Source organism: Mya arenaria, chromosome 8, assembly GCF_026914265.1.
Source record: "Mya arenaria isolate MELC-2E11 chromosome 8, ASM2691426v1".
Classification (NCBI taxonomy): Eukaryota; Metazoa; Mollusca; class Bivalvia; order Myida; family Myidae; genus Mya; species Mya arenaria.
Genome location: NC_069129.1, coordinates 25,664,203 through 25,689,648, shown reverse-complemented (window position 1 = coordinate 25,689,648; position 25,446 = coordinate 25,664,203). Strand labels below are relative to the sequence as shown.

Below are 25,446 nucleotides of genomic sequence, written 5' to 3'. Positions count from 1 at the left end.
AGAAACAGAGAACTCAGGCCCTGTATAATGGCATATACATGTACATAAAGATATATTTTATATTTGTTTGTACTAAATTCTTTGGCCAGGAAATGAGTACAAAGATTTCTGTGGAGTTTCTTACGGGTCAAAGAAAACATTTTATACTGGAGTTTCAAAGATCATTTCATGAATGGTAATTCAAAACTGACATTTAACTAACATTGAACAACAGGAGTTAAATTTCTTCTCTCTGGCTTCATAAAATATTGATATTTCTTCTCGACAACACTGAATAGAGCATTAAAGTATTACATATTATACTATGTACTTTACAGTTTTGGATGAAACCATTAAATTCTAAGTTATTGGATTCATCACATCTATCATTCATTAAATGATAACACACTTTCTGTACCATTCAAGCAGGGAAATCCCCCCTAGTTCCCCAGATTAAAATCAACAGATCTTGTAAACCTCAAGTTGATGCATACATTTGCCCGTGAACTAGGTCAAGTCAACAAGGGGAAAATGGATTTTTCTGTTCAACCTTCACCCTCAATGAGCAGTGTGGAAAAAATAGTTTTTCTCATGCTCTATATCATAAACATTAATCATTCCATGTGTGCATCTGCTTCATAATGTTATAGCTTGAAAATAGTAGTATTAAAATGTGTTTGGTTAGTTTAAACTGTCAGTATTTTAACTATTAAAAAGTTAACTACATAAACTTATACTACGTCACTTTAATTGGCACAATGATGCGTGAGAATGTGTTATTGTGCTGAACCATAGAAGACCCACTTGTCCGGCTGATGCACCAGTCAATTGTGACCACGCCACCCCCCAGGTCCGGAGAAAAGCAGGGACTTGGACCTCTGGTCCAACCAATCCCAGGTAAAATCTCCGCCATGTGAGGACAAACTGCTTGTAAAATCCCTGCCAAATGCCCCTGCACCCCGGGGACATCATAGGTAAGGCCCATTCCCTGCTATTTTCGGCACAAAAATAACCCATCTCATCCACTTGGCAATGCGGGGCCACCTGAAAGTAACATACACGGCCATTTTCCCCGCTATCCCCAGTATATCTACGGACCTCGGGAGGGATATGGGGGGGGATGTGGTTACAATTGACTGGTGCATTAGTGACCACCAACTCACGCGTGCTTTGTGGTTGATATGTGATTGCTTGATATGAATTCTGTATTTATGTGGTAAAATTAGTGCTCCAATTTTCTATTAAAGAATTGAGAGGCTATAAACAATGAACAGAGTACATGTCATAGCTCAACTAAATTTAATGACAAATTCTAAAACTACCTGATGCAATTATCGTTGATTACTCTCGGAACAAACATGACTGATAAAGTCGCATGTTAATGCTCATTGATTAGTCACCATGCCCCCCTATTATCTGTATAATGTCTGAAACATTGATTTAATTACCTGCAAGTCAATACTTAAAATGACTAAGGAAATAACGCCACATGTACGTACATGACATTGAGTCAACTATAACGACAGGGAAAAAAACAACGAACTCTTGAGATCCTCAGTGGCAGGTCTTAATATCTCGAGCTTAACTGGCATTTCAAGTTTATTTCAATTAGCCAAAACACATGCTTAAATCTTACTTTGATAAATGAAAACTGGTTTACTGAGATTATGACAGAGATAATTCCTATGAAACTTTTAAAGAAGTTAAAATTACACTAGTTACTAAATAACAAAAACAGCTAGCTCATGAGGGCCAGGCCCCAGTATTGCTCAGGAAAATAGTCATTACATTCCTCAAGCTCAACAATTTTCTTCATTTAATAACACAGTCTAATCCCATTCGCTCAAACTCGCTTGGCTCGATATCCTTGTTGCCCCGAACTTGATGTAAAGAATCAATGTTTTCCTACTGAATGTAACAATTCCCACTTGGCTTGAATTTCCTGAGGCTCAATGTTTTTTTCGCTGGTCCCTGAGAGTTCAACCCACGGGGTTCAACTGTATAATTATACAGCATGACATTTTTCATTTTTTATATGTTTTACCTATTTCATAAGCGCATTGTCATCCCTATATCGTCTCCTTAGTGCAATAACTCAAAAACTGCATATAGATATACATGTAGAAGCAGATATTGAGTTCTTGCACTAAGGTGACGATATGTTGTGACAAACATCTGATGATTGCTCAATATTCTGAAGAAAAAGAGATTTCTAAAGCGCAAAATTCACTAAATATAATAACTCATTCATAATAAATTGGACTAATGCAAGCACAATATTTGCTCAAAAATTAATGTTCTATAAAAAATATTGACCATTTTTTTTCCAAATTGGAGAGAATGCGCTGTCACACAAAGAGTAAAACATGTAAAACTGACTCATTCTATGAGATTCTGTGGTCAATTGAGTTGAGATTGAAAATGGCCCTGATCTTACCATGAACCAGCAGAAAATACAGAACCCAACACTTTAAGATGAGTCAAAATGAGTCTAGGATTTTCACACAGTCTGTATGTTAAATACATTATAATTATGATCCTGTAAGTCAGTAAATACTACAGGTATAACAGTTATCAGGTGTGGTAAGTGATATGAACAGATTCTGGTAAACAGGATACACATTTGTGGTTGAAATATTTCATTAACATGTCATAATCCTATTCAATAACATCTGAACAAGACAATCCTCAATGCCACAAACCACAAATGTAAAATAATTGTAAATTATTCTTAATTTGTTTTTTTTTCATATAAAAGTCTATATATATGTATACAGTCATGTACTGTGCTCAAAATAAGCACAGTGTCGCAAGCCCTGGGATGGTTAAATGCTTCCCGGGCTTGTTGGAATTCATAATTTTATACAGTTTAACATCTTATACAGAGGGGCTTGTTGAATTTTTTAGGGCACCAAATAAAGGGGGAGGGAAGATTCAAATAAAGGGGCAGGGTAGTGTGAAATGGAGGGGGAAAGAATCGTCAAAAAAGAGGGGAAGAAGCATCAAATAAAGTGGGGAAAGAAGAGTCTTAAAAGAAAAACAAGTGTCAAAAGAGTGGAGAAAGGAAGTGACAAAAAGCAGAAAAGAGGTGTCAAAGGCGGGAGCGGAGAAGCATCTAATAAAGACAGGAAAGAAGAGCCTAGATTCTGGTTAAGGGGAAAATAAGCATAAAACAATGGGAAAAGAAGACTCAAATAAAGAGGGAGAAAAAGTGTGAAATAAAGACAGATGAGAAATGAAAAATAAAGGGGGAAAGGAACATCAAATATAGGGGAAAAGAAGTTTCAACTCAAGTCGCAAAGGGGAGTCAACAAAAGGGGAAAAAGTGTTAAATTAACAGGAAAAATCAAATAGCATCAAATAAAAAGGGGAAAGAATGTATTTGAATTCCCAAAATTACTGTGTCTTATAATTGTTAGTTTTTAAGCAGTTGTGCTTACACACTTTCCATCAAATTAAGTTTCCAAATTTTCTTCCCTATTTCTACTTATTAGTTTAAGCTGTACAATAGTAATTGAAGACCATTTTACATATTTTCGTACTTTCCTTGACATTATCTACAGAGTAAGTAGGTGAACGGTCAGGACTACTCCGGATCAGTGTATGTTATTTTTGAAAATCACCATGTACCAAACTGGTAGTCTTCTTATTGTTTTTTAAGTTAAAATACTTAAATAATAATTCTTTAGTAATACAAATGTTTAAAATGTGATACACCCGTGTCATACCACTATTTTTAAAAAAAAAGATGTTTTGTATTTTGCTTTTGTTCCATAATCCCGGTTGATATTATTGCAGCACCCTTTTTGTAAATGAATGGTGCCCCGATAGTTATAGTATTACGTCTTGAAAAAAATATATTATGGCTCAATATGTTAAATATTACTTTGATCCAAATTGGTTTTGTAAAACTAAGTCTTTCCCAACACTTTCCATCATATTCATATACTGTATTCATTTCAATCCATTTTTATTGCTTAATTTTAGTCTTTTTATCAAGGTTGCTTTAATTGCTTTTACAAATAGAGATATGATGAACATTTATAAGCCACCAGATTTAAGCCACCAGATTTCTTGATATTTAATTAGGCTTTTCTTTCCAGAAAAAAGTGTACATTTGTTCTGTTTCATCTTGATACACGCTTCTGTCTGGTGGTTCCAATACAGTCGATGGAGTTTAGGTACAGCAAACATTTTAAAAACAATGGTTTTGCCAAGTTAAGTCAGACAGTTTTCTAGCCATTCCACGAGTCCGATATTCCATTTCATATGGCAAATTTCTTTAAAATCATCAAGAATCACCATTTTTGGCAGATTACCTCTTGTTTGTTTTTTATTTCCAAATAAAGGTTTTTATCAATGCAGGTTGGTCATTACCAAATATAGGTCGCAAAATCCTAGAAAAAGCCTTGTAACTATAGGAGATTCCATTTTTTCTATTTTTCAAATATGCTTTAAATTCCAAGGTCTTGAACGTGATATTTACTTCCTCTATTTTTGACTAAGCAGTTTTTTAATGTTACACCTAGCCCAGGGGCTCTAATGAATTTCCAAATGAATGTTCTAGGTAGGTCAAGGAGGCCTGATCACAAAACTGGACATTAAGAATTATTCAATGTTTACCAAGAAACTTTCCAAAATTGTTAGAACTAATCATATGTTGTTGGAAAGATTTTTGTGATCTGTTCAAAAGAAAACTGGCATCATCCCTGTTTATTTGGACTCACTACAGAGTGCATTGCCAATTGTGTTGGGCGTCTGTAAAGAAAACCATGAAGGAAAAGTGTGCCTGGTGTGGGGTTCGAACCCTCTGTCGATACTAACCACCTAAACGGGCGGCTAGTTCTTTAATACTCACACACACACTATCTTCGCAATTCAAATAAGTTTGTTAATATAAGTACACACTTTAGCATTTACTCCAAATTGATATTTATTTCATATTTAATTAATACAAACGATCGTATAACGAAATTTACGATTTGTTACCTTTAAAACCAAAATAGATGTGCAGAGTAAAGGGAGATAACTCGGTGGCAGCACAAGCGTCCTTCGATATATGACCGTTCTTAAGCAAACACTGCAAATCCACAAAGCACAATGAATGAATTTGCAAACGCTAATGTTTGTTTCAACCTATAAGATAAGAACATTTGATTTAAAATGCAAATGTCACAGGTAAATCAAAGAATTTCTTGGCTAATCGATCACCTTCAAGAGGACGTTTGTTTTGTGCGAGCTTGTCGAATGAACCCAAAGAAAAATCGAAATGAAGGTTACATTCAACTTTTAAAAAAGATTATAAAATAACTAAACATATTATATTAAAACGGGTATATTTTTCATCTGTTAACAAATATTGTCAAACCAAAGACACATTTAAAGAAAGAGTAAGCTGCATGTACTTTCACGTAGAGTCAAACAGTTTTGGAACATACTGCGCTTGTGTTTACACAATATAAGGGAAACAACTTAAAAAAAACTTTATTTAAAATTTACAGGATTTACTCCCATTTAGCGGTCAAAATAATTAACTACAAATAATGTCGAAACAAACAGAGCATATCTTTTCGTTGATAAACAAAATACGAATAAACAACATAAAGAACTTGATACTGAACCAGCATCAATAAGGATATTATACTTTCATGATCAATTCGGTCAGGGTAATTATATACTTGTTTACCAGAGACTTGGACCCGTTCCACCCTCGCACCGGTAATCATGAGCATTTAAGAATAAATCGGGACTCAAAATGGTGTTACGCGGTTTTTACAAATTAAAACTGGCATACTTTGGTACGCAAACTCGCAAACTAGTTAAATAGTATATGTAACACATGATTCTTGCTGAAATTGTTTCCGGTACACAAGGGGAATGTGGGGTACACTGTGTATCGTGGACTCGGACACGCAGTATTCTTGTAGAAATTAATGGAGTATTCGGTACACAAGTTGTTTTTTAATCACTAAATACAGACGCCTTTGTTTAAACAACAACAACAACAACAACAACAACAGCAGCAGCATCATCAACAGCATACGAAAATGTACCTTCTGTATGTCGTCATTGGTATGACGCAATCCGATTTAAATAAAGAAATCCGCTGCGTGTCAGCGAACCTTTTCTGTCCTGATTATTTTCTGTCTGGGACCGTCGGTACTGGTTTTAACCCGGCTTTGAGTCTCAGCTAACACCGTCGCGTGTGACATACATGTAGTGGCGAATGGCACGAGGGACCTGACTTTCTGCAATATTTCCATCATCGGATATCCACGAGTGACCCATTTCAATATTAGAGCCAACACTCGTACGCCCATATGCGATCGTATATGGTACAAAATATCCGGGACATAATAGGTACCTTTCCCGAATTATCTCTCCTCTTATCCCTCTCATCCACTTCATCCCCTCTCATTCACGTCGATCTATATCACCGACTCTCTTATCGCTCACATCATTTCCCTCTCTCTATATTTCTCTCATCCCATTTCCCCCTCTTATTCACGTCGATCTATATCACCGACTCTCTTATCGTTTGCATCCTTCCCCCTCTATATATTTCTCTCATCCCATTTCCCCCTCTCATTCACATCGATCTATAGCACAGACTCTCTTACCGTTTGCATCCTTTCTCTATCCATCTATTTCTCTCATCCCATTCCCCCTCTCATTTACGTCGATCTATATCGCATACTCTCATATCGCTCGCATCCTTTCCCTCTATCACCCATCTTCTAACCCATATTTTTCTCTTCCCTCCCCTTACTGTTTCATTCTCCCTCACCAATTTACCCTCTCGCCCTCACGTCTATCACATCCCTACTTCGCACCATGAACCTAATTCATTTGCCATCTCCACTCCCACTCCCTCGGCCCTCTCTCTTCAATTCCCACGCTCTCTCCCTTTTCCGTCGCCCACTCTCTCTTTCCCTATCCAATACCTGAAACCTACTAACGAAACCAGGAGGGCGGCACACGCCCCCGCCCCCCCCCCCCCTAAAAAAAAAACGAAGAAAAAAAACGTCAAAGTTTCCTTTTCAATATAGCAAAGAAAGTAAAAATGAAATATGCCCAATAACAATATTTCGGACAAGAAATTGTCTGGGGGAAGTACCACCAAACCCCCACCAACATTTTAAACCAAATAAATTTAGGTTCTGACGGAAAGGAGCAAGTCATCAGGATACGCCCCTGAGTAACGCCACCTTTAACGTCAAATCCTAGAGCCACCCCTGTTACGCTCTCATTTTCTCTTTAGTACCTCATGGAGTGTTCCTTTGAATTCCTCTTACACTCAGGAGCGTATTTATCAAAATTATAAATTTAATTTAATATGAATAATGTCAACATTTATCTGCAGCACCCTGATAATACGGTTGAGTTATGCTCGTTTTATGGACGCGACTTTGCAACTACCTACACAACTTAACTTATTAAGTCATTCTGTAAACATGACCCTATTGATAACTTAACTCACAAGAGACCGAAAGGAAGACATTTTAAGGACAAAAACTTACAAAGGCCAATAGATAACTGCACCACCAAGATATTTGATAGGTAACATTATATATAAACTAACCTTCCGGGTTTGTTAAATTAACCGAGGCGGGTTAACTAGTTAGCATGTTTGCCTTTTAAGGTATAGGTAAATGGTGCAGAGATTTATAACGCTTGCGAGTACCGTAAAATACAACAGAGATAAGAGAAATTTATATTTTATATGAAAATCGACCGTTGGAAAATATGACTACTTAAATAAAGTGGCATTTCATTGCAAAGATAGTGAATTTTAAAGTGTGAAAAAAATCATCTTCTTGCAGTGATATCGATTTTCAACATGTGCTCAGCTGGATAATTGATCTTCCCGTTAAAAGGTATATATATATACTGAAAACTAGACTTAATAATGTACAATAATATAAATAATAAAAGCGTAAATCTTCCTTAATGCAATTGAGAAGATCTGACGACAACACTAGTTTGAAATTTGAATTTTTATGTGTCTAATAATATCTTTTTCTGGATTAAAATCAAATTGAATTTCCACAATAAAGGTATGTTGAGAACTGCACTGTTATACTGCATAACTAAAGCATTAACATTTCTTAACGTAATTGAGAGAAAAAAAAATGATTACAGCAACAATTTACAAATTATTAACCATTCTCAACCGATCTTGTAAAACCAAAAACATATATTGTTTAAAAACAAGAATTGTTAGGAAAAAAACTTCATTTTATAGAAAATTTATTCATAATTGCATAATTACATCTATCTTAAATCTAAATATATTAGACAACGTTTATTTTTATTTTGAGCCATGTAAATAAACATTATCGCTTGTATTACGACTCATTATACTGTTTATATAAAATGTGCGCTATTAATTTACGTTAAAGGTTTTGTGAATCTAATCAGAGGACAGCTCATTCCCTAAGGGGCCGTACGTTTCATGTATATTACCAGTTTGTATGTAATTTTGTAATGTTAAACGTAAAATCTTAGTAACATGAACATTGTGATACGTGTAGACTTGGCAACAATTCAGTATGGTCGTTTTTTAGCGTTGTGTATCACTATTAAGGTTTTAGTTTTATGTTGTACAGGTCGGAAATTAACATTAACTGTCTGTCTGTCTGCCTATCTGTTAGCTAAATGAAGAGTGTTTCACCCTGTCCTCTTTTGCTAGCATCCTTGGGCCCTCATGGAGACAAGCATGTACTCCCTTCTGCCTTTATAAAGTTAGGAAAGGGTGCTGCACCCTGTCCTGTTTTGAATGCATCCATCTGCTCTTATGGAGACCAGGATGGACACCCTTCTGCCTTCATAGAGTTAGGAAGGCTGCACCCTGTCTTTTAAGTAGCATCCTCCTGCGCTCATGGAGGCATAGGCATCCTTCTGCTGCAGCACCTTGCCCCTATTCTGCCGCACCCTGCCCCTATTCTGCAACAACCTGTCCTTATTCTGCAGCATCCTGCCCCTATTCTGCAGCATCCTGCCCCTATTCTGAAACAACCTGTCCCTATTCTGCAGCATCCTGCCCCTATTCTGCAGCATCCTGCCCCTATTCTGCAGCACCCTGCCCCTATTCTGCAGCACCCTGCCCCTATTCTGAAGCACCCTGCCCCTATTCTGAAGCACCCTGCCCTTATTCTGAAGCACCCTGCTCCTTATCTGCAGCACCCTGCCCCTATTCTGCAGCACCCTGCCCCTATTCTGAAGCACTCTGCTCCTTATCTGCAGCACCCTGTCCCTATTCTGCAACAACCTGTCCTTATTCTGCAGCATCCTGCCCCTATTATGCAGCACCCTGCCTGCCCCTATTCTGCAGCATCCTGCCCCTATTCTGCAGCATCCTGCCCCTATTCTGCAGCACCCTTGCCCCTATTCTGCAGAACCCTGCCCCTATTCTGCAGCATCCTGTCCCTCTTCTGCAGCACACTGCCCCTATTCTGCAGCATCCTGTCCCTCTTCTGCAGCACACTGCCCCTATTCTGCAGCAACTTGTCCCTATCTGCAGCACACTGCCCCTATTCTGCAGCAACTTGTCCCTATCTGCAGCACACTGCCCCTCTTCTGCAGCACACTGCCCCTATTCTGCAGCAACTTGTCCCTATTCTGCAGAACCCTGTCCCTATTCTGCAGCATCCTGTCCCTCTTCTGCAGCACACTGCCCCTATTCTGCAGCAACTTGTCCCTATCTGCAGCACACTGCCCCTCTTCTGCAGCACCCTGTCCCTATTCAGCAGAACTCTGCTTTTTTCAAATCCTGGATTAAACCCTTAAGTCTAATGTTAACTTTAAGGACATATTTGTTATAATGTTGACAACATTTTTGTGATAACTTAAAGAAAATCATATCATGATGATATCTCCAAATAGTATTTAACTATTTATCTCATAAACATATCTTGACATGCTCCAATTATATTTTTTTTGTTTGCAACCAAACGCAAAAAAAATCGTTTTTTTAAGTCGTGTATAGCGATTATACTGATTGTTATTATTATTACCTAATAAACCAATTTGTATTCATCTGGTGAATGTACATGTAATATAAATTGATTGTTCGCATAGAAAAGACTCGAGATTATGTTTACGCCCTGACTTAAAGCTGTTGTATATTTGCAATGTTATCATTTTCAACATAACTAAAGCAAGGGAGGATCCAGGATTTGAGGTTAGAAGGGGCGTAACTAAGGGACGGAACCTTTTTACTTTCGTCCCTCAATTCAGTACCAGAATATATTTGGTTTCAAATGGTGGCAGGGGGGTTAAGGGGTTGTTCCCCCAAGAAAATTTTAACAGTTTCTAGTCCAAAATGGTACATTGGGAGCGTATTTTATTACTTTTGTTCTCCGTTATTAACATAAAAAGTAAACTTGGATTATTTTTATTTATTTATTTAATTTTTTTTTTTTGGGGGGGGTGGGTGGGGTGGAGGGGGGGGGTGTTACCGGGACCGCCCCTCTGGAACCGCTAATGCTTAGCATAGCAAATTTATTTTCATTATTTTACATTCCAATTACATTAATAACCTCCCAAATAGGACTATTAAAGTTCGCATGGTTAAACCATATATCATATTCGATCGATATGTAATGGTTAATTTAATGTTATATAGGATATTTATGATAGATATCTCGTGAGTTAAATTATAAATATAAACATACTTAAACTTATCCATGATTTGCGTATTAATTTTGATATTTTTAAATTTGGTAGCTTTGAACATTTGTATTCGAATATACACAGTGGCTTAAGTCGCATTACGAATTGTCTTATATCTTATTCAAGTCGAAATAAATTTACGGGACCCAAAATTTTGTAAATTAAATTCCAAACACCTTTTATTGCACATTCGTCATCGATTTTGAACTTGGTAAAAATTTGATATATTTATAAAAAAGGAAGAATTTATTAAATACATGTATATGCAAAGAAATGCCACAATGCAATGGCACACAAAACATATTGAACTTTGTCCTCGATTATTGTTAGTCATGTTAGCAATTAACTAATTTACAATCTATTTTAAATTGATTAATTCATGTACCCGACTGTTTTAATGTGTTTTGCTAAAAATCTTGCATCGCATAAAACCAATCGTAACAACTCGGCCATCTCCGGCAAGCTTCGAGAGTGTCAATTATGTTGGATAGAGGCCGAGATGTTCCGATTGGCATAAAACACATGGGATAATACAGAAACAGAACAGAATAGACATACAATAGTGTATTGTGGATACTTGATTGATTAAACATCAACTTACAGGACAATAATGAAATGAATTAACTGATAATGCTACATTTGTTGTTTTGTTTTTATTTCATATTAATTTTTATTAGCTCGCATTTATCATTTGTAAACAATGAGCAACATTGTATATCAGGTATGCTCTCCACTGATTGAGCGTTTATAACAGGATAACATTTTATTTAATCGTAAGAGAAATATAAAAAGGAACTGCAACCCTTTCTGCTAACATTTTATATAAGTATTCATAATATCAAAGTAATAAATATGTTTTATTATGTTTCCTTACTTATATCGATTATATCAATATCAATTATTTTACTTCCTTTTCTTCTGAATATGGCAAACCACATGTAAGGGGTCAACATTATATTTTGTTCAATGGCATTGCAATATGTGTAAAGTCTTCCAATAATTTTACTTTAGTAAATCAGCAGTAAGTCGTTATTGATTTTAATCAGGTGAAGCGGTAGATATAAACAGTGACTTGCACAATAAGTGGGTAGTTGGCAAAATATTATGTAGACCGCTAAAAACGCAATTTTTTTTTTTATGTAAACATGCACTTACACAAAATAATCTTCTTATAATCTGACTAAAGTGCACAATCTCACCTGTTTACGGTAATGGCAGAGCCTTTGTTAGGATAAGATTGTAATCTGATTTCAATTTGTCATCCACGATACACTTTTAATGCAGATATACTCTCAGCCACATGCAACTCGTTTGTTTTAATTACCAAATAAGACTACACCCCTGATATTTTTGGATATGCTAATTAGATAAGACTTCCTGAGATAGTTTTATATTGCCCGTTAAAGCTATAAATGGGTATTTAATTTACAACACTTCATATCATGTGGTGTAACATTAAACGAAAGGAAATACCCGCAAACGTGTTGAAAAATATTATGTTATTGGTAGTTTCCCCAATTTCGATATGGTATATAATGCACTAGTCATTTGTAACCACGCCCCCCCCCCCCCAGGTCCGGGTAATAGCGGGGCTTTGACTTTCGGTTCAGCCAAGCTTGGGTAAGTTCCACGTCCTGCGAGGACAAACTGCTTGTAAAATCCCCGCCAAATGCCCCCGAACCCCAGGAATTCTAAAAAAGGCCCATTCCCGGCCACTGTAGGGCGCAAAGACAAAACAACTGCATTCACCCGGCAATGCGGGACCGCCTGAAAGGTAAAACCATGGCCCATTTCCGCGGCTATCCCCGGTATACCCCCGGACATGGGTGGCGTGGTTACAATAAGCCGGTGCATAACTTTCGAATCATTGTGATGTTTAGTTTTTTGTTAAGTTTATTGTTATTTTTATTTTGTCCAGTGAGAAGGCACTGATTTTGAAGTTCCCCTAAAACATTAAACAAGAACAGTGAGTTTGTTCTCACACAAAATAAATTGTTATTCGACTGCGTCGCATCAAACCGTTTATTTATGTAAGTACATACTAACAACCTTTTACCATTACTAAATAATGTTCTTATCATATTACAACACTAATGTATTTTTTCTGATACAGGTGTATTCCCAAATTTTTATTATACAGTTTTGTAAATGACTTCGGTGATATTTGATGCTTATGTACGTTTCTACCTCTTTATATAATCTTTTATGTCACCAAAAAATTACATTTTGTCACTGGGTCTCTATATAAGCCATTGGGTGATATTTGATGCTCAGGTACGTCTTCACCTCGCTATATTATCTTTTTATCACAAAACTATATTTAGTAAGGGGATTCCATATCAGCTATTGGCTTACTTCTCAATCCTAAATGTAAATTATGTATACTGGTTAGGAATACGTCATACAATTTTTTCGCCTACCCTGTGAATCTCTTGTTTAACAATTCCATTATGACTATTATTCATAGAAATGAAAATGGGTGTTCGAATGAACCTTCAAAATAGGGAAATAACAAAGAATAAAAACAAATATCTGAAAATAAGCAATTTATCATCAATATCGAAAGTGCACCAGGCTGCGTCATATTTCTTCCAGTGGGGGATAATCAATTTTTACTGCTCAACAAAATGGAAACAAAATCACCCTAAAAATCGTTCAAACAGAGCAATATGCTCAGATTCATATAAAATAGGAAGATATAAAATGTTTTGTCGTTAGTCGGATTTTTTTTTAAATATCTTTTATTATTTTTTTAAGTGGGTAAACTATTGGTACAGTTCACTCTTTGTTTTAGTGGTTTTAATAGTATTTTGAAGTATGTTTGGCAAGTGAATTCACTCTTAAAATAAGCATATATAACTAATATTATCACACTGATTTTTAGATCAGGAGCTTATTTTTTCACTGTAAAATTTCATTCGAAAATATTCTGTATTCAATTCAAGAAATACCTCCATTTCCGGGCGAAATGGCCCCTAACCGGTACTTGTTAAATGTCTGACTTCTTTATAAAATAAATTATGTTATAAACAAATATACATTTAATAAAAAATACATTTAACAAAATCCCAAGTTTGGATAGGTCGACATCACATGCAGTCATATCTTACATATTTGAATTGAATTGAATCTTTACAGTCTAAGATTTCTTCTAACAATAACACCTTACATATTCTGACGGGTTTTAGAACAAAGTTAAGTCTGTGGTATAATAAAGTCTGCAATATTTGAATTGACTTGCAAAATTGTGCAATTTTGCAGGAAGTTAACCCGTCAACATTTTTTCTTTCAGATTCGGATTAACTATAAACTACCTGACATAGATAAACATGTCTACTCAGTATCTTTAAAAATGAATATATCCTTTTTAAAGACATACCGCATAATGGGGACTTTCCCTGTAAAATCTAATGAAAACAGCGTTAACATAATTCCCGATGTTAGGTACACAAGTACGGAATGCCGTTAGGGCCATCGCCTGTGAATGTGTTAATCTGAAACACGATAATCGATAATAACGCGACATTAAGATGATGAAGACACGAAAGTACGTTGATGAAAACGCGAAGTCACGAAACTACGAGAACGAAAGCGCGACATAACGATGATGAAAACGCAAAATCACGAAGCTACCATACCGAAAACGCGACAGAACGATGATGAAAACGCGAAATCACGAAACTACGTTACCGAAAACGCGACAGAACGATGATGAAAACGCTATACACTAATACAGTACGATAACGAAAACGCGATGATACCACAATATGATGATGATAATGCGGTTTACTATCGTGTTTTCACCATCGTACTATCGAGTATCGCGTTTGAGATCAGCAAGTTCACAGGCGATGGCCCTAACAGCATTCCGTACACAATTTCCATTATCATAACTGTGGCACATTTCGTGAAGTACCAATTACATTTCTTAATTACAGAGCGACTCAATGAAGTGTGTGAATGGAAAATTGCAGGTAATCCATGATACGTCCTGGTTTCATGTCATAACATAATGGCTCGCATATATCTGAATGGATTTCTACAATGTATATTCAAAACGAACAAATGAACACAATTACAGCCAAATATATTCATTATCTGAGGACAAACTGTTTGCTTGACAAATGACTAAAAGGAAGTAAATCACGAAAGAAAAAAATAGCACACGAACTTTGTGTCATTCAGCCCTTGGCTTTCAAACACACTTTAAGGTAATATAACCATCATGGATTCCACTATATTTCCATAGACCCATTATAGCCATAAAAATACTGGAAACTACAGGGACAAGCCCAATAGCCTAAAATTTACCTAAGACCTTGATTAAGGCCAAACAAACTGTGTTATTTATATTGCGTCACAAGACAACAAACACATAACATACGTATCACTTTACACTAGCGGATCCAGGGGGTGCGGGCACATCATATCTGCCCCTGCTATATAATAATACATAGTAAATGTTTGGGGTAACCTCTTAGGCGTTGTCGGTGAGTATTAAGTACGAAGTTACTTGGGTTTAAACTGGTTTTCTTTCGCTCAACATCATATTAGCACCGTATGCAATTGACTAGTAGCCAGTTGAGTTGTCTATTAGGCAATTAAACCAAAACTGCGATTTAATTCTGTAAATATAAGCACATTGCTGTATTATCAAATATATTAATTAGAAAACCTCAACCAAGTGATATACCCTTCTCTAAGAGGAGGCAATGAAGACGTTGCATTGATTAGAATTGAATTGAGGTAACCATGCAGACTAATGATGGATATTATACCTTAAATATCAGGGCCGTGATTACGAACAGTCTCAAGTCCAAGTCTAGACTCAGACTCAGAAAAGCATTTTCATAAAGGAAGAAAAAAATCATATTTGTTTCATTTCTTTTACAAAATGTAGGTATGTATTAGTAAAATTATCAAATAGCAATATGCTTCAGCACGTTTTACCATGAATGCTCTGATAAAAAGAATATTACAATGAAATGAAATTTTGCAATAATGAGTCTTGAGTCTGAACTCAGACTTGAGACTGTTCGTAATCACTGCCCCTGGAGTTTGGCACAGACGTTCACTCATTTATGTATCAGACAGACTCTTTTGATGAAGTAAAGAATATGCAAACGCATGTCAACGATCATGAATACGTAAATTATAATTCCTCTAATCCTTTGGACTGAACTGAACATATAAGTGTCAGATATTTAGTGCCATAAAATAAAATGGATTCGAATACTAGTAACAATTATAACATTTGAGAGCAATGCATTCATTACGACTCTTTTTTAAAGTTTCAGTTTTACTTCATTTACAACAGTTATGTTTTTGATGTACAGTATGTACACTTACTTGTTTAAATAATTTGAGTTCACACACTTTAGTGTAATGCACCAGTCAATTGTAACCAGGTCCGGGGGTATAGCGGGGATACCCGGAGAAATGGGCCGTGTTTTTACCTTTCAGGGCGCCCGCAGTACCGGGTGAATGCGGTGGTTTTGCCTTCGCGCAAAATATAGCGGGGAATGGGCCTTACCTAGGGTCCCTTGGTTGCGGGGACATTTTGCGGGGATTTTACCATCAGTTCGTTTCCGCAGGGCGGGGATTTTAACCGGGCTTGACCGAAAGTCATAGTCCCCGCCATTCCCCAGACCTCGGGGGGCCGTGGTTACAATTGACTGGTGCATAAGAGCAACATTCTATATCAGGCTTCGTGTGTGAATTACATTTCTATTGCAATAATTCGACCCGTAATTCAATTAACAGTCCCGCGTTCGAGTCTACCCGTTAAATAACAATTTATACGGTAACCGCACATGTTCCCAAGTGGTCTAGTGGTTAGGATTCCGCGCTCTCACCGCGGCGGCCGGGGTTCGATTCCCCGCTTGGGAAGAGCTTTTTTGTTGCATTTGCTTTAAATGATATAAAGTATATGCGAAAGTATGGACATTATTCATGTAGGGTGAATAATGCCTACAAATTATCCGGTTGTAAAACATTTATTTTAAATGGAAAGAATTACCGGTTACAAAAAAAATTGAGCCAAGATTATTTATGCAAAACATATCTCATGATAAAGTTATAATAAATTACTGCTGTTGAAATAGCGTCGAGTCTATCAATCTATCCAATTTCTCAAAAAAATCTGAACACACTTAAAGGTTATCGTAATCCATTTAGAAAAAAAAATACTTACTTAAATATGATTTTATAAAAAAAAACAAATAGTAGTTTTTCTTATTGATTTCAACTATTATTAATTTTCTTTTACAAGTCTCAGACTCTTTAACAAGAGAATATTAGACAATCTGTACTAAACCAAAAATAATATGCTGAACTTGATCCTGTTATAAGATGTTTCGAGAATCTGGGGCCTGCTGTTGTTTTCAAATTCCATAACGTTCACCATGTTTTATTTTTTAGATATCCCCTAAATGTTACATCCATGTGACCGGAAGGTAGATTAACCAGCTCCTTCTACGGCGCGCAAATCTCGACCGTCCCTCTATCCAACTTCCGGTTGTTGAAGGGAACTTCCGTTGCTCAAAATGGGGGAGATGCTCACCCTGAACTCCGCCCACAACTTCGGCATCTATACCAAGTCTGGGAAGAGAACGATATTTCAGGTAACTGAAATAATAACTATCTATGTAAAATCATGTTTTACGTTTTTCTTATATATTGATTACACATCACAATGTATATTTATGCATGTAAGCAATCTTCCGTTGAACTTACCAGGGAAGGATCGAGAAATGGATGTTAGAGGTGGCGTAACATTTGGGCAACCCTTTTACACATTCGCCCCTCCCCTAGAACCAAAACTTAAATGGTTTAAAAGTTTCCTTTCACATATTCAATTTCTAACTTTAGGTGAACTATAAAATAAACAATACAAATAAATGCGTCCATTGAATGGCAGAATGAGATGGGTTTATGAGGCTTCTTATTCCGCATGCTGATGAGCCCGTCTGGCTTTCAATGGACGAAGGATGAAAGTTGGTTCAGAATTAGTATTTGTTTGTATACTGTCTGTCATTCAACACGAATACAGCCGAATCCCGTTGGCTCAAATTCGCTTGGCTCGATCTTTTAGTTGGTCCGTTTTCTCTTGGCTCAATTTGTGTTTAAAGGACATATTTTTTTTGCTTTACTTTTTATATAAAAAAGAGTACCGCATTCGCTTGTTTTGATTTTTTTTTCTGCAAAACATATCAGACAGCATTGTAAGAATTGTTCACAAAGCATTGATGAATGCTACTAAGAGACGAAGAAACTAAAAGTAGTGGAATACAGTAATTCAATCTGCACTCTCACAGCTTGGCCGTTTTGACAACTTTTTTTAATTTTCTGTTTAGGAGTGAGTCAAATTGTGCGTAAATGTCTGAAAACCGGTGATATTAAACTGATAATTAAATATCATATCGACATTTTTACGCTCGAAAATTAATCTCGTATGGTTTTACGCGCCCACGGTTACTAACGATTTAAGAAAAATAAAAAAAATCGGCTGTTTTTCGAATAATTGAGATCTATTCAATTGTGTTTTATCCTATATGACTGATTTGAAAACACTTATGCCAAAGTCAGCTGATTCTGAGACAAAAAATAAATAATCTGATAATAAATGAATACCTAAAGTTGTTGTAATGTTTTACACTAATATGGTGCAAACTGAAATCTAGAGTTTTCACTTTCATCTAGCTTTTTAAGATTTGCACTCTACAGTTATAAAAATCTTTTTTTTTGTCTTCGGCTTTTGATACAAAAATCTTTCTCTTTAATTACGGTGATATTCATATATATATATTCTGAGCATGTATGTACTATAAACACGCATATATGGTTATATTATGTCCTTCATTACATATACCATATATTAAAGTCTGATGTTCCATTTTTGTGTATATAAGTGTATTCATGTATCTGTTTTATATGCATCGCTGAAATTGTTCATTTTCTTGTACATATTTTATACTCCTCACATATGGAGGAAATAAAAGATCGATCTATCTGTCTGTCAAATCGGTCAATCTGTGAGAGTGCAGCTTTAAAGTACTGCAACAAGATTTCAACATATCTGGCAAACATTATCCACAATCTGCTGATATATTGGCCTAAAATCAATCATGATAAACAAGACTAGTTAATGAAGACACTAAAGAAATACAGAAGTAGAATTGTCGTATATTTACTACAAGCGTTAGTCATAGTTCATGTATGACAAATTTAACGAATTTATTAGAAGAGAGCGACAGCGACCACCAACTGTTTGTTTTTTTGTTGAAAAATGGCCGAGGAGTTCCGATTGCAACGACACCGTACGAATTAGTTCGTTATGAACTATAACCGCTTATTCTAGATTATTAAGTAGATTAGGCGGTCCAATTCGACAAATGACTCAGTCATACACCAACAATCGAAATAGAGTGGACGAAATGCTTAGCTGTAATTGGCCTGTTTGAAGAGATAAACTATGTAAACATATTAAAAAGATTCATTCATTGCTAGCACACACGGTATGTAAAAGTAATACTAACAACATGCGTATTTGATGAATACTTCACTAGTAAACACCTAACTTGCCTTGAAGCAAACATACACTAAATGCATTACAAGATTGATTAGACGATACACATGCGGTGGTATGCTCAGAGCTTATCTTATAACGTATCAGGCGAGCAAGCTTTGTCATTATCATTTGTAAACAAAAATGCAAAAAACGAATCATTCCCATCTGCATTTACATACCTACTCCATCATCTTGTTGTACAATTTTAACGTAAATTTTGTTTCTTGCAAGAAAGTGATTAGCACGTGATATCTTTCTTTGATCAATGAGTTTTGAATAATTCGCCCAATTTTTTTTCGAAATAAAAACAAAACACTTTAACGTGTATTTGTAAAAACGACAACAACATGCTTTTTAACGAACTTATGTAATTCTCGTACTAACGAAATAATGATAAGCTGTTTGATTTCGTGGTCAGTTCTAAGTTATCTGTATTCGCTGTTCTCATTCAAGAAAAGAATATCTCAAAATGGCCAAACTGATTCTATAACAAACATTCTTGCTTTTCCTAGGTATTTCTCAGTCGTGTTCAAACGGCCCTGTTTTGATGCCTTTTCTGCACTAAACACATAACGTACATAATCTTTAGTTGGAAAATGCTTTAGTTTGAATTGAGCTACTAGGCTAAATATGGTGTTTATTGTTGCAGATTGACTTCTCTGACCGAAAAATCAGTCTGATTGAGCGAGGGAAGATAGGCAAATGTTACGACTTCCGGTTCCTTGAACAATATGACTCAGAGGTAAGAAAGATTATGACATGATTTTGGTTCAGACATTATTGTCTTTATTATACGGTACTTTATTCGTAAGCACCATACCATTTCCCTCTCTTTTCCTCTCCCTTTTAACAACAGGTACTCCTGAACAAAACATACCAAACAGTAAAATATACAATCGTGGCTGAGTGTTAGACACATATAATCGTGTCTTACTACCTTCTTCAAAATATAACTTATATGTCCAAACAATACAAGCGTTTATCTGTAATCTTTTTGAGAAAAAAGGCGACGTGTCAGACCTATTTGTTTCTTTAGATCAATTTATCGAGTCAATGGAAATCGCTCTTTTTTGGTGACTTCTCTCACAACCCCAAATTTCACATCCATAGTGTAAATTTAAATACATTGTGTTTAAACCAACGTCTTGTTTCCAGGACAACTTGCATATTGTGTTGCGTTTCCGAGGCAACAAGAGCCTGGAATTTGACGCGGACACGGCAGAAGAAAAATACACAATATGTCGTCTGCTTGGTATGATTCTGAGCGGGGAGACATTTGATGCGAATGGTAAGTGTCAAGCATGGTAAGAAACTCGTATGAGCATATAAACACACTTATTTAAAGTGACACTCGTATGTAAAATCATTACATACACATGTTCAACAAACATACATTTTGATCGATAAACCTTTAATTACTTACTAAATAATGCATTTTTAAAAAAAATATTAATTGCTGATAACAAGATTGTAACAGTGTATCTAAAAGCTGAAAACGCACATATATTAAATGACTGGTGAGTCCTAAAATATTTACAGTGATCAACTATTGTCTGATAAGGTAGAAATACCGTGCTTTCTGCACCTTTCGTTCAAATTAAACACGGTATCCTTCATAAGAACCATTGTTTTCGATATTTATTCATCATTTTCGGTAAAATTAAAACAATTGTACTAATTGTGGTACATCTTTTTTGGGGAGTAAGAGTGCATCTTTAATGATACAGCAAATCAAAGTCTTAAATGAACAATAACTGAAACGAAAATAAGTACATAAGAACAAGAACAGCAAGAGCATGAACAACAAAAGCATGGACGCAAAGAGATTATTTCATTTCATGGCAACGACTTTAGGGCTCCGATCCTAATATTAGCTAGTTCTCTGATCATCTAATTGTAGTCGTGATTCTTCTTCAGGTGGAGATGCAGGTGAGGCAGCGATACAGGCCCGTTTGTCCACTAAACGACAGATTGTCAAAGAGGGCATTATCGAAAAGAAGGGCAATACAAAAATACCCACGTGGTCGAGGTAAGTTCACCTTGGCCTTTTGATATGACTCACAACAGGAAATGGCATTTGAAGCCAGCAAAAGGGGGCGGTCTGTTCATCAAACATAAAAGCGAATGCATGGTTGAAGCAAAAATGAAGAATGACTGGGGGTTTTCTAGAATAATAAAACACACAGGGCTGACCCACTTCATCCACGTACTAGCGTTGCACTATAGACTTAGACTCTGAAACTCGAGATTTCAAATATAACAATTACTCTATATATGCATATGTAGATGTGTTAATAATGTTAAAACTTGGTTTTTCTAACAACGCTGTGGTTTTCTGTTAGCAATATACAATAATTAATATATAAAGTAGTAGCAGTAGAAACAACAACAACAACAGCAGCAGCAGCAGCAGCAGCAGCAGCAGCAGCATCAGCCGCAGCAGAATTAATTACTAAAATAGTGCGAACTGAACAGAAATCTCTACTAAAATAGCCATTCTAACATCGCATTGTTATCTTTTCAAAAGAGGAAGAATGTTTAAATGATATGTTTACGTAAAAATCGACATATTAAGTTGTTTAATTTGTATTCAATTTGAATCTGTATCAGAATAAAGGAATCACATATGCAAAGTATATTAATACCGTCTCTGAACATATTCAATAATTGTATTCCGGAAGACACGCAAACATTTTAGATACACGACAGAGCCCGCTGTCATGCTAAACGAGAGCCCGCTGTCATGCTAGACGAGAGCCCGCTGTCATGCTAGACGCTAGCAGTCTGTATGTACTATGGATGTACTGTGTATAAAGGAAGGAAGTGAAGAAAATTGCAATAAAACAGCGGTCCCACAAAACATCCTGATATTTGTACAAACGTCTTATTTTAATAGAAGCAACGCCCAATCTTTCATTACTTCTGGGCTTTACTTCATGTTTAGAATATTGAGTGTCATGTTTCATTTTACAACAGTGAACAAAGAAACATTTGGATTCATTAATGGGTTTTTCCTTCTTAATAAAAATATTACCTAAAATGAATGTGCAAGGTCACGTTACATTCAGAAACCTATGGGGCACTGTATTGTAATATTCAATTGAGGAAGTTATGTGCTCAAGGACCTTAAAATCTTGATTATCAATACGAACTCTGAAAATTTTGCCAAAATTCCAATTTTGCATGAATGAAAAACGACGTAAAAGATTTATGGTCTGTTCGGATTTTTGGACTGAATGCCCATATCAAAGCGCTTCAAAATGAAATAACACCTGATAAGGCTGTCACTAAAATGTCTGAGCATTGTAAAACAGAAGTCAATGCTATCAGGAAGTTCGCTGTTTACAGTTCTTCAGACATTGAAGACACGCCTGTTATTTATTATATTTCGGCAACTTCAATTTAGTCCCCAGTAGTTCAAAAGGTATTCTTAAGTATTTTGAAATGTATTAATAGGGGGTTCAGCGAGACGCTTAATTTAAAGGAATCGCTTTCGTTTGGGCTGAATGAAAACTACTAAATAGTAGAAGTTATAACGCGGGTATTTTATCTATAGTTTTACAAACAAACGTATTTATATTTTAAAATTAATGCATTCAGTTTTATTCGCCAAATACTTTTAAATTAAAATATATACATAAGACGTTTCAAGTACCGTAAAGTAGTCTAAAAGTCGGGTGTAAGACTCGTGTATTCTTATTACAGTTAATCAGTACATTCGCAGGGAACACACGTGTATTTTTATTTCAATGAATTCTGAGTATGTTCTGTAGTCCCTTGTAAGCTACATGTTTGCATGTTTTAATTTACAATGAATTCACCAAGTCTCGCTTAAGACATGTATTTTAAATGCAACTAGTGTATACCATACAGTATCGTGTAAAACATGCATATTGTTAAGTGCCAATTAAATTCAAGACAAGTTTTTCAAGTGCAATAACTGATTCACACGGTGTCATGATGGACATGTTTATTTTAAAAGCAATAAATTCACCACGCCTTTCGTATAGGACTTACATTTCATTGCAATTATTAAATCATGTCTATAAATTAATTGCTAGATTTCCATCCCCGCCCGCCCCTCCTTCTCCCCGCCGCCCCTTAATCTTTAATGACTCAAATAAAAAGTTGACTAGAATCTGTATTTTCGTTCAATCGTAACGACGATGGCTATGTATAACATTCACATGCGAAAAAGAGACTGAGTGTTACGATCGTGTATTCGTTTCGTATAGAAACACAAAAATGGATGAAATCTAGCAATTAATTTATATTCGCGTAAGACATGAATTTTAATCGCATTTAATATTCGTATGGTCTCAGGTTAGACTCAGACTAGTATTTCAATTGCAACGAATTCGCGTGTTACACACAAAACATGTGATTCACAGAGTCACGGACCTATGGTTTATAGGTCCGTGACAGAGTCTCGTTTAAGACTTATATTTCATTACAATAATTCCAACAAGTCTCGTTTAAGACAGGAACTATAATTTCAATGAATTGACGTGTAACACTCGTGATATACTGAACCAATTTAAGTGAAATGAAGAGCTCCGATGTCGTGAAAGACAATATAAATCAACTGTGATAAACATGCGATTATCCTATCGAATATTGCTGATCGATTATTTCTACCGAGGGAAGATCGGATCAATAAAGATATCTATACATGCTAATCCCATCTAAAGAACAAGTTCCCAAGTGGTCTAGTGGTTAGGATTCCGCGCTCTCACCGCGGCGGCCGGGGTTCGATTCCCCGCTTGGGAAGGACTTTTTGTTATTAAGTTTTTCTTCTTCCGATATTTGACGTTGGAAGCTTCACAGTTATTTTAATAGTCTTTTTCAGCAGTTTGTTGAACTCTCATAATATCGCTTTCTTTGTCTTTGACAATTGACAATAAAATGGATCAGACCTCTACATACCCCTACTGATATGGTTTCGAAAATAGGTGTTGTCAAGTGAAACCATGAACGAATGTAGCCTCATGCAAAAAGTCCCGATTTTTTTTATATAGAATCTCTTTTTATTATTCTGATAGTCTTTTTAAGCAGTTTGTTGGAATTATTTTCTAGCCTCGCTGTAGCGTGCATTTTCTCTGGCAATTTCAATGCGCGTTGTCCAAAACTGGAATCCAAAAATAAGTGGTGTACATTACAATGGACGAACAAAGTCTGATCATATAAGACATGTTTTCTAATTGTAAGGAATTCACATGGTCTCGTTTAGCACACGTATTCTAATTGCAATGAATTCACATGGTCTCGTTTTACACGTGCATTTTAAATGCAATGAATTCATATGGTCTCGTTTTCTAATTGCAATGAATTCGCACCGTCTCATTCGATTCACCGAGTCTCGTATAAGACAAATTTCATTCAGTAAAGACATGTCATTTAATTTCAATGCACGAAACTTTCTGACCCAATTTAAGTGCATTGAATGACTCTGATATCGTGCAAGACAAATATATATAGCAAATGCGATTAAATAACCCAATCTCGCAAATACTTATCTATCGCGTAAGCCATTACGGTTTATTCATCTCCGGGGTAGATAAAATCAATATATCACTTTATTCTTTCTAAACCGATATTCTGAACAAGTTCCCAAGTGGTCTAGTGGTTAGGATTCCGCGCTCTCACCGCGGCGGCCGGGGTTCGATTCCCCGCTTGGGAAGAATTTTTTATTTTTGTATTTCTTTAAAACTTGTTAACATGTTGTTTAAAGTAATTCCTTTTTCAACAGTTTGTTCATTTTTTTTCAGGCGCCGATTACAAGTTTGTCCAGGAGAATTTTCATACTACAAACCAGGAGTTGACGTAAGTTTTCTTTTTACCAAGTATCCTAAAGATAAATGTCAAAATTACACGGATGCGAAACAGTGGCACCAGCTCTTTTAGGAGCTGTATATAAAAAAGAGCCATTGAAACTACCGAGCTATAGCAAAAGAACGGAGTCCCGGGTTTCCATAGATCACCCTGCGTGAGAGATGGGATTAACCTTTTTTATTTTTTAACATATGGCTCCTTATTTTGACCGGGGGCAAAATAAGGATTTCGAGCAAGGCCAAATATTTGGACATACGTATCTGGGGTTGCAGAAAAGGATTTCCATCATGGCCCAAAAAATGGATCCACTTATATGGGGTGGGAGATAAGTATTTAGTTTAATATCCAAACCAGCTTATACTTATGTATTTAGTTCGATTGTGAACGTGGGT

General features: G+C 36.0%; 3 protein-coding genes and 3 non-coding genes across 10 annotated transcripts in view; 4 read left to right on the top strand and 2 right to left on the bottom strand.

The window, feature by feature from the left end:
- LOC128242792 (ankyrin repeat domain-containing protein 12-like) overlaps nucleotides 1-5,219 on the bottom strand; it is a 73,688-nt gene extending 68,469 nt beyond the window's left edge. Inside the window, exon 1 of the mRNA XM_052960121.1 lies at nucleotides 4,969-5,219. The gene's annotated coding sequence lies outside the window, so the exon portion shown is untranslated. The remainder of the gene's footprint in view (nucleotides 1-4,968) is intronic.
- A 2,376-nt stretch (nucleotides 5,220-7,595) lies between these two features.
- The window catches only part of LOC128243587 (delphilin-like), a 39,854-nt gene continuing 22,003 nt past the window's right edge, over nucleotides 7,596-25,446 (top strand). For 4 of the 5 annotated variants that reach the window (XM_052961444.1, XM_052961442.1, XM_052961441.1 and 1 more), the window contains exons 1-6: nucleotides 7,596-7,856; nucleotides 17,074-17,276; nucleotides 19,872-19,964; nucleotides 20,378-20,510; nucleotides 21,140-21,251; nucleotides 24,991-25,045. In XM_052961444.1, coding sequence (XP_052817404.1) covers nucleotides 17,199-17,276; nucleotides 19,872-19,964; nucleotides 20,378-20,510; nucleotides 21,140-21,251; nucleotides 24,991-25,045 — 471 coding nt within the window. In that variant the 5' untranslated portion in view covers nucleotides 7,596-7,856; nucleotides 17,074-17,198. Of the gene's footprint in view, nucleotides 7,857-7,908; nucleotides 8,037-17,073; nucleotides 17,277-19,871; nucleotides 19,965-20,377; nucleotides 20,511-21,139; nucleotides 21,252-24,990; nucleotides 25,046-25,446 lie in introns of those variants that run through there. The other variant, XM_052961440.1, reaches the window with a different exon arrangement.
- Nucleotides 8,815-9,270, bottom strand: LOC128244083 (autotransporter adhesin BtaF-like). The gene has a single exon (XM_052962099.1). The coding sequence runs from the start codon at nucleotides 9,268-9,270 to the stop codon at nucleotides 8,815-8,817; it is 456 nt and encodes a 151-aa protein (XP_052818059.1).
- Trnae-cuc (transfer RNA glutamic acid (anticodon CUC)) lies at nucleotides 16,471-16,542 on the top strand. Its single transcript has one exon. It is a non-coding gene; the product is annotated as a tRNA-Glu (tRNA).
- On the top strand, nucleotides 23,921-23,992 carry Trnae-cuc (transfer RNA glutamic acid (anticodon CUC)). Its single transcript has one exon. It is a non-coding gene; the product is annotated as a tRNA-Glu (tRNA).
- Trnae-cuc (transfer RNA glutamic acid (anticodon CUC)) lies at nucleotides 24,831-24,902 on the top strand. The gene has a single exon. It is a non-coding gene; the product is annotated as a tRNA-Glu (tRNA).